The sequence below is a fragment of the Penicillium canescens genome (assembly GCF_028828765.1).
Source record: "Penicillium canescens strain IBT 15451 chromosome Unknown utg000001l_segment0_segment0, whole genome shotgun sequence".
NCBI lineage: Eukaryota > Fungi > Ascomycota > Eurotiomycetes > Eurotiales > Aspergillaceae > Penicillium > Penicillium canescens.
Genome location: NW_026703963.1, coordinates 2,249,959 through 2,262,199, shown reverse-complemented (window position 1 = coordinate 2,262,199; position 12,241 = coordinate 2,249,959). Strand labels below are relative to the sequence as shown.

At 48.7% G+C, this 12,241-nt stretch overlaps 6 protein-coding genes across 6 annotated transcripts; 4 read left to right on the top strand and 2 right to left on the bottom strand.

The window, feature by feature from the left end:
- Positions 1–65: 65 nt before the first annotated feature.
- sec13 (GTPase-activating protein SEC13) lies at positions 66–1,332 on the bottom strand (the record flags this gene model as incomplete). The annotated part of the gene is made up of 6 exons (XM_058509620.1): positions 66–390; positions 444–853; positions 925–955; positions 1,018–1,133; positions 1,217–1,261; positions 1,330–1,332. 6 exons carry the CDS (start codon positions 1,330–1,332, stop codon positions 66–68), a joined length of 930 nt encoding a protein of 309 aa, XP_058378599.1.
- Positions 1,333–1,628: 296 nt separating this feature from the next.
- pex20 lies at positions 1,629–2,879 on the top strand (the record flags this gene model as incomplete). Its single annotated transcript, XM_058509619.1, has 3 exons — positions 1,629–1,742; positions 1,799–2,605; positions 2,706–2,879. 3 exons carry the CDS (start codon positions 1,629–1,631, stop codon positions 2,877–2,879), a joined length of 1,095 nt encoding a protein of 364 aa, XP_058378598.1.
- A 475-nt stretch (positions 2,880–3,354) lies between these two features.
- Positions 3,355–3,894, top strand: N7446_000851 (uncharacterized protein; the record flags this gene model as incomplete). Its single annotated transcript, XM_058509618.1, has 1 exon — positions 3,355–3,894. The coding sequence occupies one exon, from the start codon at positions 3,355–3,357 to the stop codon at positions 3,892–3,894; it is 540 nt and encodes a 179-aa protein (XP_058378597.1).
- Positions 3,895–4,647: 753 nt separating this feature from the next.
- N7446_000850 (uncharacterized protein) lies at positions 4,648–5,829 on the top strand (the record flags this gene model as incomplete). Its single annotated transcript, XM_058509617.1, has 3 exons — positions 4,648–4,738; positions 4,790–4,891; positions 4,943–5,829. 3 exons carry the CDS (start codon positions 4,648–4,650, stop codon positions 5,827–5,829), a joined length of 1,080 nt encoding a protein of 359 aa, XP_058378596.1.
- A 298-nt stretch (positions 5,830–6,127) lies between these two features.
- On the top strand, positions 6,128–8,746 carry N7446_000849 (glutamine-dependent NAD(+) synthetase; the record flags this gene model as incomplete). The annotated part of the gene is made up of 8 exons (XM_058509616.1): positions 6,128–6,281; positions 6,343–6,751; positions 6,807–6,962; positions 7,062–7,753; positions 7,813–7,983; positions 8,076–8,248; positions 8,297–8,458; positions 8,522–8,746. 8 exons carry the CDS (start codon positions 6,128–6,130, stop codon positions 8,744–8,746), a joined length of 2,142 nt encoding a protein of 713 aa, XP_058378595.1.
- A 1,780-nt stretch (positions 8,747–10,526) lies between these two features.
- On the bottom strand, positions 10,527–12,023 carry N7446_000848 (T6SS phospholipase effector Tle1-like catalytic domain-containing protein; the record flags this gene model as incomplete). Its single annotated transcript, XM_058509615.1, has 3 exons — positions 10,527–10,807; positions 10,876–11,796; positions 11,846–12,023. The coding sequence occupies 3 exons, from the start codon at positions 12,021–12,023 to the stop codon at positions 10,527–10,529; spliced, it is 1,380 nt and encodes a 459-aa protein (XP_058378594.1).
- Positions 12,024–12,241: the final 218 nt, after the last annotated feature.

Here is a 12,241-nt window from a genome sequence, read left to right as displayed (position 1 = left end):
GTTCGAAGGCGTAAAGAATTAATGCTTTGAGGAAGGGAATAGATAACACAGAAAAGAAACAACCTCTACTCTTCGATATCCTTGACCTTCTCCCACTGGCCCTTGAGGTTCTCCTTCCACAAACTGACCTTGTTGTCGCCTCCACTTACGGCAAGGATGTTGCCGCTGAGACTCCAGCTCACCCGCCACAGAACAGTGTCAAACTCGAGTGTTTGGCTGCTCCACTGGCCCGGGTTGGAGGCATCGGAGGTCCAGATACGAACGGTCTTGTCTTGCGAAGCTGAGGCGATGTAGGACTTGGAGAGGATACTCGGAGACCAGGCCACATCACGGACCCAGTCCGAGTGACCCTCGAGAATTTGAGTAGGGTTGTAAGACTTGGATTCGGCGCTGGAGGATGCAGTCAGTTTATGTGATTAAACACTTCCAGTCAAAAAACATACTTGTAGTCCCAGATCTTGACCAAGTTGTCACTACCACCGGTGACGAACCGGCGCTGTTGACCAGGTCCGGGATTGGAGCTGATCAGGCTGCCGGCAAAGGCGGCAGGAGCCCAGCTAATGGAGTTGACACCCATACCGTGGGCGTGGAAGGTCTGGTGAGTCCAGTTGTTGTCACAGAACTCGAGCACGCTGACATGGCCATCGGAGGAAGCGCAAGCAAGGAGACATCCGCTCTCATGGGGAGCCCAGGAGACCATGTTCACAGAAGCCGTGTGAAGGGAGAAGTCGAAGACCTTCGTCCATGAGCTGCCACCGGCCGGGGAGGTAGCATTCTGGGGCTGTTCCCGCCAGATCAAGACCTTACCGTCGTAGGAGGATGAGGCCAGAATTGTGCCAAACTTCGGGTGAGCCTAGAACAAGAGGAGGACACTGTTAGTCTGGTTGCGCGATGCAATGACTGGTGTTTCGCGTCACAACTTACCCATGCGACACACCACACTGCGCCCTCGTGACTATTAGATACCCAAGTCAGCGACCAAATCTTTGAATACAACGATTCACCAAGCAAGCTCACCCCTTCAGTGTCTCGACGAGACGGTGTGACTCTCCCTCAACCTCAAAGATCTTTATCGTTTTGTCGGAGGAACATGTTGCCAATCTGCGGCCGTAGTAATCCAAGGTGGCATCGTGCTACATTCCAGGGAGCTCAGTCAGCTAAAGCTCCGCATAGGACGACAAGAGCTGTCAATTGGACCGAGTATCCAAGCACATACAATCATCTCCTCGTGCCCTGAGTTCGAGATCACCTGAGCGGAAGCCTGGAGTTTTGTAAGTGTTAGCGAGGCGATTGAGGCATGATCGCAATTATGCGAAACAAGACACTCACCATTTTGTGATATAAAAAGAGACAAACAATGGAAGTAGAAGAGGGAAGCGGGACCAGAAACTCCCTGTTTGTATGGGCCAAACAACCTGGCCTGAGTCCGCTTATCCTTATCGTGCTGACTCAGGGCACGTGATGAGTCCGGGGCCTCGGTCGAGCATCGGCAACCCCACGCTCTCTGGTTGTCTTCTGATCTTCTCATCTATCTTCACTATATTTGCTCTTTGTTTCTGCTTACCGGAGTACCTTAACCCCGGAACCTCTCTATTGAAATATTCTCTCGCTGATTGTCACGGGTCATCATGGCTGATGCGCTGTGCGGGCCGTCGAACGCGCTTCAAAACTTCCAGAAGCATACGTCGGTTGATCGGACCCTTCAGCAAGATCGGTTGACTTCCAGGCAATCGTCTGCCCAGGTTTGTGATTATTTTGACATATCTTCGTTCCACCCGTACTAAATTGCGCTCTCCAGGGTTTCCGATCCCAGAACCCCCGAGAGGGAATACTTGACCCGGAGTTCGCCGCATTCGAAGCCAATACCGCCGGTCCTGCATTGCCAGATTTACAACACTCCACTCATTTCGGAGCACCAGTACAGCACCATGCAGCGCAGCACCCCGCACATCATCCGGGAAACGCCAGCTGGGCGTCGGATTTCCAGAACTTGCAAATCTCAGGACCCTCGCACCCTGTATCGCAACTACACAGACCTAATATCGCACCAGTCATGGCACATGGCGGATGGCATAATGAGTTTATGAATCAACAGCAACGAGGGCCTATGTCCCAGGCCCAGCAGAGCCCGCAAATGCATGGTGGCTTCCAGCCATCCTTTGCGCCCAGCTACCCGATGTATGGTTCCATGAATCAGATGCAACCCCCGCAAGCTATGCAGCCCGGACAGCAGAAGCCCATGGAGCAGTTTGATGAGTCTGCATTTGAGGCTGCGTTTGATCAGGCAAGGGCGGACATGGAGTTGCAGGGAGCCGACCTCGCCCAGCAAGATACCCAGCATAATTTGGATACCGATGAAGTTGATACCATTGAGCCTGTCGCCCAAGAGCAAATCCGACTTGGGTCTGATCTCATTCCCCAGAGCGACAAGGAGGACCCTCAAACACGGGGCCGAGATGCAGATGAGCTTGCCCGGACCGCAGGCCAACTGCTTGACAGCGTTCGCAATGACCAAAGCCAAAAATTCCAACAAAGCAACTTCCTAGCTCTGATGCGCCGAATCCGAGATCGCGAGGTGGAGGTTGAAGGTGATGAGTTCCGTGAAGTCAGTACCAACCCGTAACGGTTTGGCTGTCGGACGACAGAAATACCGGTATAATTTGGTCAATCTACGAGGGCGGTTGTCCTTGCTAATGTTGGTGCAGACGGCGCAGTCTCTTCACCCGGGTGGGCCATACTATCCGGGCCAACCCTATCCTGATCCCGCCATTCCCTCAAGCAGTAAGGAGCCTCCCCTATCAGCAGGGACCGATGTCAAGACACCCATGAGAAACAGCGAAGAATCTGACCAGGCATTGCTCCCTGCCCAGACGGCATAGGCATCAGAGAGACCCCGACAGCCGAGGAAGGAACCGATGAACTAAGGTCCGGTTCTTTTGGTGACACAAACGCCCTGTACGAAGGCTTGATCCACAGCCAGGGACTGGTGGATAGGCGCATGATCCCATGCTTTTTGAGGAAGGATTTGGAATCACACTTTTTACACTAGATGTATAGGGTACTTACTTGAGTACGGACCGGCCATCGTAGCCCAGGTACCGGTACATTTTTTATTGATACCCATGAACAATAGCAAACGCATGATCTCTATTGAGCACACAAGCCTCCATTGAGATTTCCCGATTAGGCAACTTAATGGCCAACCATGGCCTCTGATTGGTCGTCTATTGAATGTCTTCCTATTGTGCCCATTCAATCGCCATCAACAATAGAAACATCCAAACTAGGCTTAAATATCCAACTTCGCGCTTGTTGACTTCTCACCTTTAAATCTCTCACACTTTTCTCTTCATAATGCTTCCCCCATCAGACTCATTCCGTCATCAGCTTCAAAAGCTGGCAGAGGTTCGAGCTAATCGCAACAGCCCTCCACCCACCGCTCCTCCTCCATATACACTGTCAGTCTGCCAACCTGATGGTAGAACTGTCATGGCCATCAACCCCGACCAGGAAGAGGAGTCTGGCCCTATCATCATCCGAATTGATAACTCCATCTCCCTGGCTGGCCAGGACAATACCATTATTCTCCCATCTGGAGCTACCCTTCCTCCAACTCAAACCGAGGCAAACACATCGTCGGCCAATAGGCCTTCCCCTCCGCGACACGCAAACATGTCATTGACTGTGACCGCTATAATTGACGCTTTGAACCGCGTCAACGCCCTTTGCGATGTGTCCGGTAACCTGAGAACATTTGAGGTCAATCTCAATGCTGGTATAAAGGTTGATGGTCGAAGCAACACCATATGCATGGGGAACATGGCCAGGGTTCCCCAGCCTAAGACGCAGGCGCCTGCTGAGGAAAGAGAGGATCTTGGTTGGCCCTCATCCTAAGGCGTGAAATAGATATTTCGGCCGAGGGGTGGGGGGTGGTGTTGTTTGGAGTTTGCATTTTGGTACCCGGTATCTCTTGCTTTGGCTTTGGCAAGTTTTCTCTGGGTGTCTTGCATGTTTGTGGTTAGTTTTGGCTAATAACATGTCACATTGCTTTAGTGTTCTAGTCCCTTGTATACCTAGTTGCTTGACTTGTGTTATTTTATGTGCTGTTGGTGGCTTGTTTATGCTTTTCCTATCATGACTTATGAAATTAGAATGGTGTTTTGGTCATTAGCTTATTCTTCACGAAGATCACGGGTGCTTGATTAAGAACTGGGATTATAAAGGTACAACTAGAATGATCGGCCTACCAAGCGCTATACTACACTTTCCCTAAGACCGTTAGATAAGACCTAGATTAAGTGTTAAGAAAATTGGTCAGATATACCGTGAAACACTCTTATAAACCGCCCCAAATAGCGGTGAGAGCTCCTGAAGCCCCGATGATCGTTGCAGCTTTTTCCTGCGGGGTTTCCCAATGACAGAGAACAGAGAATCAAATTGAAAGACCATGCAGCATGTCGGACGATGGATGCGCCTTGGTGGATCTTATTGATACGCTTACAGCACAAGTGGTTAGACTTGCTGTGGAACACTGTTGACCCACTATATTTATGGGGTATTGATCTGGTGGCAATTAATGGAATTATTTAGAGCTATGGCTGAATCAACCTCTTCTATCTTACGGTGCTCTTTGTTCATGGAAAGAGAATGACCTTGCAAGTGGACAGCTTGGATTCTAAGCCTGGCTTTAAGATTCCTCTGCCGAAGTATGAACATCCACCAGAGACGAGATGTCCCTGTGAGCAATGACACCCTCGTTAATGAATCCCTAAATTTAATTCTGTGCTAGTGAAATATGCGAATGTCGTTACCATTGACCTTTCTGAATATGATCGTCCTGGAGGCAGAGATCGACTAGCACAGCAAGTCAAAGAATGCGTGCATGACTTTGGTATTTCTCTCGGTCTCTTCCGCCATAGAAAAAAATACTAACATAGAATAGGCTTCTTTTATATTACCAATATTGGTCTTTCCCAGGATGAGATTGATCTGCAGTTTGCCATTGCACAAGCATTCTTTGCACTGCCTGTGCAAGAACGACTGAGACACCTTGCACCTTTGCACAAAGGAAATTATAATGGCTACCGGCCATTAGGTACCCTGAGCCTCTTTCCAGGACTGCAAGATTCACTGGAGTTTCACAGTATCTTCAAGTTCATCCCTCAAAGCCAACGCTCACAGCCAGAACTTATCAAGCAATATTCAGCAGAGATCGAGCGATTCTCCCGACATATGCACGAGAATGTCTCATTCAAACTTCTACGAATACTTGCGACGATGCTAGAGCTTCCAGAAGATCAATTTGTGAACGGCAACCGCTACGAAGACGAATGTGATAGCTCCGTGCGGTACATGTTATACCATGCCCGGTCGCAAGAAGAAAATAGGATGTTTGACGACTATTACCTCCGTGGCCATACAGACAAAGGAACATTGACGTTCCTCTTTCAACAACCAATAGCAGCGTTGCAAGTGCAGCGAGTGCAAACCGACTGGGAGCATTTGAGGATTCCCGCCGGCACTGTTGCAGTGAACATTGCCGATGCATTGCAGTTTCTCACCAACGGGTATCTGAAAAGTGGTTTACATCGGGTCATGGCGCCACCGAAGGACCAGGTGCATATGAATCGCTTGGGGCTTTTGTACTTTGTACGTCCGACGGATAAATTGCCTTGGAAGTCTCTGGATAGTCCGTTTCTGAGGAGGGCGGGTTATGCGAAGTCGACCGAGCATGATAGAGATATGTCTGGGCTGGAATGGTGGAGGGCGGGTGTGAAGACTCGCAAGGGAGCCAATTATATGAAAGATACAGCTCGTTCAAGTACCTAGTGAATGGCAACTGGATACTCCGGTGATGTCTAAGTAGCGTCATGCCCGGACAAGCCTTCAAGTTGGCTCGGCTGTTGTCAAAACAATCAAAACAATTATGAATCAGAAAGCACCTAAAGCCCAAACAATTCACTTAGCAATCACCAAATGATCGAATGATATAGAAGAAGCTTCCACACAACTAAAGCTGTCGACATCGCCCGCACACCTGAGCAGGATTAGCTAATCACCCCACTACACAGTCATGGCTCGACAACTTTTGACCACATCGCCATCTAGTCTTGGTTCCATATCTAAAATGGCGCCTTTGATTACCCTTGCAACATGTGCACTGAACCAGTGGAGCTTGGACTTCGCTGGTAACCTGAAGAGGATCAAGCAGAGTATCATCAAGGCCAAGGAAGCCGGCGCAACTCTGCGTGTCGGACCGGAGCTCGAGATTCCGGGCTACGGTACGCGTTGCAATATGCACATTTTACCATCGTATCATTTTCAACTAACTCAATGATATAGGCTGTCTGGACCACTTCCTGGAGACCGAGGTGTATGAGAACTCATGGGACTCCCTCTATTCGATCCTGACAGACCCTTCTCTGCATGGTATCATGATCGATGTTGGGCTTCCTCTTCTTCACCGGAACTGTAGGTACAATGCTCGTGCTATCATTCTGGACGGAAAGATTCTGTGCCTAAGGCCCAAACTCTATCTCGCCAACGACGGCAACTTCCGCGAGATGCGCTTCTTCACACCGTGGAACAGACCCAGGCACGTTGAGCAGTACCACCTGCCCTCATTTATCCAGAAGCATCAAGGCTCTCGTCACGTCCCTATTGGTGACGTTGTCCTCTCCACCATCGATACGTGCCTTGCCGCCGAGACCTGTGAGGAGCTGTTTACACCCAACAGCCCTCACATCAACATGTCTGTAAACCCTTTTGTCAGATCGTATGTGGGTTGCTAACTTTATACGATTAAGGGGACTCAATGGTGTAGAGGTCTTCACGAACAGTAGTGGAAGTCATCATTCACTCCGAAAGCTCAACGAGCGTATCGCTCTGATCTCAGAGGCTACTCGCAAGAATGGAGGTATTTATCTCTACTCCAACCAACTTGGGTGTGATGGCGATCGACTGTGAGTAGATTCAAACCTGCCAAGGATCCCTAAGTAGAAGATCTAGAGGGGACATCCTGAGCTATGAGAGCAAGCAAGAAATATACTAACCAAAAGCAGGTACTATGACGGTTGTGCCATGATCTTTGTCAACGGAGACATCGTTGGCCAGTCAAGCCAGTTCTCACTTAATGAGGTCGAAGTTGTAGTTGCGACTGTGGATCTTGAGCAAGTGAGAGCATACAGATTCGCCCCGTCCCGTGGTATGCAGGCAGTTGCAGCCCCAGAATATGAACGGATTGAGGTCGATTACTCTCTCTCCTGTGATGACGAAGCACTCGCGCAGATGATAACCCCTGCAAGGCCGCCCCGCTATCACCTCCCGGAGGAGGAAATTGCCCTGGGGCCTGCATGCTGGCTTTGGGATTACCTCCGACGCTCTAAGGCCGCTGGCTTCTTCGTCCCTCTCTCTGGTGGAATTGATAGCTGTGCGACAGCCACCATCGTGTACTCCATGTGCCGCCTCGTCATTCAAGCTATCAAGGAAGGCAATGAGCAGGTCATTGCAGATGCGAAGCGCATTGCTGCTTTCACCGCTGAACTTCCCAAAACGGCTGAAGAGCTATGCAACCAGATCTTCTTCACTTGCTACATGGGAATGGAGAAGCAGAGCAGTAAGGAAACAAGAGACCGGGCCAAAGTCCTATCTGAAAAAATCGGGTCTTATCACACAGATGTGAACATTGACGATATGTTCATTTCCACGAAGAACATGTTGACTCAAGCCACCGGCTTTGAACCCAAATTCAAGGGTTCGTATTTCTTTGTGCTTTTCTATCTAAATGGAACAGTTGCTAATCCGCTGAAATAGTTCACGGAGGGTCCGTCACACAAAACCTTGCTCTCCAAAACATCCAAGCAAGATCCAGAATGGTGCTTGCCTACTACTTTGCCCAGGAGCTGTGTGAGGTTAGGAACCGACCCGGAGGCGGTGGTTTACTGGTGCTTGGAAGCTCTAATGTGGATGAATGCCTACGTGGATGTAAGTATACTCCTTCGAAGAGGCCGATTTTTCATAGGGGAGAATGGCACGGTGGTCACATTATCATCACAAGACACTAACTTCTAGAACAGATCTGACCAAATACGATTGTTCCTCTGCGGATCTCAACCCAATCGGGTCCATCAGCAAGGTTGACTTGAAGCGATTCATTGCCTGGGCTTCCGAAGAATTTGATCTGCCCATTCTCGAAGACTTCATTCATGCCACGCCCACAGCAGAACTCGAGCCAATCACTTCGGATTATGTATGTAAATTATTTTTCTGCTCGGACCTTGATACTGACATTCAAAAGACCCAAAGCGATGAGGCCGACATGAAGATGACCTACGCAGAGCTTTCCCGCTTCGGTACATTGCGGAAGGTCAACCACCTAGGTCCCTACGGCATGTTCCTTCGTCTCCTCGAGGAGTGGGGTGGTGAGGGCAAGCTTAGCCCACGCGAGATTGGCGAAAAGGTGAGCCATAACTTTGAATCCCGCTTTCCATCTATCGGTAGTTCCTTGCTAATAGGCTGGTAGGTCAAATTGTTCTTCCACTTTTACCAGATCAACCGCCATAAGCAGACGGTTGCTACACCCTCCTATCACGCAGAAAGCTATTCGCCCGACGATCACCGATTTGACCTTCGACCATTCCTGTACCCACCCGGGTTCGAGAGCTGGTCTTTCAAGAAGATCGATGAGCGGGTCGAAGCACTGGAGAAGAGGAGCAAAAAGAAGGAAGGCGCGGGACCTTCAAACTAGATAAGAAAACCTGTACAGTGCGAAATATTACTCGCCATGACTCAGAGGGACTTAGATTTTGTCTGGTTAGACCCTTGAATGAATAATTTTTGTCGAATTATGCCCAGTCGCAATTTTGGTTTTTCCAACGATTCAAGTAAGGCTGAGCACCCCAAATTGATGACATGAGAGACTTCCGGACAGCTATTTCAGCTCGTATCTGCAGACTTTCATTAGGATATGCCCATTACTGCTTATTTCATGGATTCACGGGCCAATTGTCTCGGCTACATACATGCGGACCGGATCAGACCTGCTTTGTGTAATGGAAAGAGACCTGGGTCTGCCGGGCAGAAGACGAGATACTTGGAAGTTTTACATGAGCACGGCCAGAAAACGAAGACTACGGCATTGGGTTACGGTAACTCAAATGTCATTTCTTTGGGCAGTGGGTGGGATCTGGGAGGAATGAGGTATAAAGATCTGGATAAATTTGTCAAGGACAGTAAGTCGATGCAGCTTGTGGTGTGTGAGTTGAGTGAGTCCCACATCACGATGGGCCATCACATTAGATCTTAAGAATACAACGGATTATCCTAATCTGGACAAAGCATTATGGATTTGGATCTAATGTCATCCGCTGGATTTGCGAGGACAAAAGGGTCTCAAATTAATAGAGTGGTCTCTGTTAGGAAGCAACATGTCTGCTTTGCTTGGCAATATATGCTTATTGGATTTTCATGGTTTTTATGATATCGTATAAACTGAAACGCTGTTATTTCTGCCTTCTGTTTAATCAAGGGACCTATCCCTCTTTGACCAAACGTCACTGAATATTCTCCCTAGAAGGCAGCCAAGGGTTGGAGCATGTATTTAGACTAATCTAGGCCACTGAATTGTATAAAATTGAGTGCACATAGACCTACACCGCTGATAAGACATAGCAGACTTCACATCACAAATGGCATTAACGATCCAAAGAATAGAAAGACTAGCCGGAGCGACAGTCTGACGATCATGCAGTGGATACGTGGACACCGCTGAAAGCCGAGTGGCTTCAGATCAGCCAAATAGGCTCGATACGACTGTTGGGGCCTGAGCGGGTTCCCCTCTTCGTTGGGCCTCGTGGAGAATTCAGCATCAAATCCGAGTGGAAATAAGAACCTATAAATGGCGCTTTTTGTAGAACTCCGGAGTGCATACCTGCAGCTGGTCAAACGAAGACTAATAAGCGAGAGAGTGATATGTTCGGCTGTTAACTTGGTAACTATGTCCTTGCGCATTGAGTCTTCCTGCTTTGATCTTATTTGGGAGTGTACGTCGGAGTTGAATTTCGTTTCTGTTATTGCTTTTTCTCATTAATCCCCGCTTTGCTATAAGCCGAGCTGACGATGGACCTCAGCTCATTGGTGATAGTTCATGCACGCTCGCTATTAGGGCCCGTTCCGCCAGCCACATTCTTCTTCCGCAGTGCATGTGTCAAACATGAAGTTTGAGCATATGTTAGCGACAAGACGAGGTCATTCTATTGGTGCGACAGACCTGCAGATCAAGGACGTAGATCAAGAGCTGAACCTATCAGAATCTGACGTACCCTTCCTAAGTTACCCCATGGAGAGATTTCATTTTCCCATTTTGAAAGATCATCACCGATCGTAAGATCCAGAAAGAATTTATTTACGACCAACAACCATAACGGAAATACTATTGCGGCGAACGTGTTTGCCATTACATCCCGTCTATGCATTAGCTCCATGCCTCGGGAAGATCAATCGCACAATTCATAATGGCATTCGCGCTCTCAGGCCTCCTTCTTCCCGTTCACAGCTTGGCTAGCCATGTTCTTTCTCATCTTTGTCCAGGCATACGTGATGTTGGCTACATTAGGCAGATGCGAGTTGTCCCCGCCTCGCACAGGAATTGACTCTTCTTTCAAGATGCCCGCTCGAATCATTTCGTTTACACTTGGATGGATTTCGGCATCTAAAGGTAGATCCCGGGGGGCACCGAGGTTTGGTGGGAGTCGACGAGGGACCCATTTTCCCTTTTCCAACTCGAGACGAGTGAATATTGGAAGACATTCTGAGAGCAGGAGTCAGTCTAGTTTCAATTACGAGTACTGGCAGAGTGCTTGATGTATGAACACTTACCCAGAATCCACCACATAATGACCATCACAAAGAAGGTTCCATATCCAAATCGCAGGGTGTCGTGTGGCTGGTTAGTTTCTCTTCGAACTTCGAAAGCATTGGTGCCAGGCTCCTCCTTTCCGGGGAAGGCATTCTCTCTCTTCACCACGTCATCGACATTGAGGGTCTGGAATGATAGTTTGCTCTTCGAACCCTCCAAACTGAGGACTTCTTGGATCATCCAGTTCAAAGGCGTGTCCGAGAGAAGATGCTTCTGACCACGTTGCAGTCCATAGCCTCCGCCAACATCGCAGTGATTACCAGCAAACCACACCTCTTTTAGGTCCACAGGGTCTTTATTCTTGTCCATGAGAAACAGTGCCGGCTTGAACTTCAGCCTTCTCTCATGGATAGATACCGCGTGTCGGATATGACGGGCAGCTGGATTGGCAATCGACTTGTAGGAGGTGCGGTAGAATGGGATCTCAAACTGACCAACACTATTCACACAGTCAAAGAGACCGAGGAAATGAATTCCTACGTCTGGGCGACAGAACGTAGTCTTGAAATTCTGCAGATATCCTTCCAGTTTGATGTCCTTGTCGGTGGGAGGATCATTTGCGCGAGATTGCTGATAATTGCTAAACGTTTCCCATGCAAAGTGAACCATTTCTTCGTTGCCCTTGGAGAGAAGACCAAGATCTTGAATCATCTCTGCGAGAAAGCGGGCTGTGTACGCACCTCGCGAAAACCCAAAAATGTAAATGTGATCCCCAGGGATGTAATAGCGCATTGCAAACTGGTAACCAGCCAAAACATGACTCCGGAATGATGTACCAACTGCTTGGTCGATGGTGGTGATAATCTTGGATTTGATCTTGGGCCAAATGGTCAATAAGTTTCCGCTTGAACTTTCGCCTTTGACATAGGTGCCAATTCCCGCTAAAATAAAAGTGAGCTTCACATTTCTATCGGCTTTACAGTGACATACGTTGGTAGTAGTGGAATTGACCAGGAGAGTGTCTCTCGAGCATCTGATAGATTTTCACAATGTTTGTGTCAGACTCATTGCCTTGGAATCGATTGCCCGTGCCATCGAAGCAAAGCACAATTCGACGTGGACCAGAGACTGAGGCAGGTAGCCTTGTTTCATTGGTCGCGTGCGGCATGATGATTCAACTTGAGGAAGCGATGCTCAACAGAACGTCTGTGATAATGCGAAGAGGTTTTATTCAAGATAGGAGGGGAATGGTTAGTCCCCGAAGAGAACTGTTTACCGTCAATGCGCCAGCCACTGCAAAAAGTCCCTCAGATGGACTTGCATCATGATAAGTCCGAGTTGCTGCATATATCCACTTTTATTACATGTTCATGCAACAACCCCACC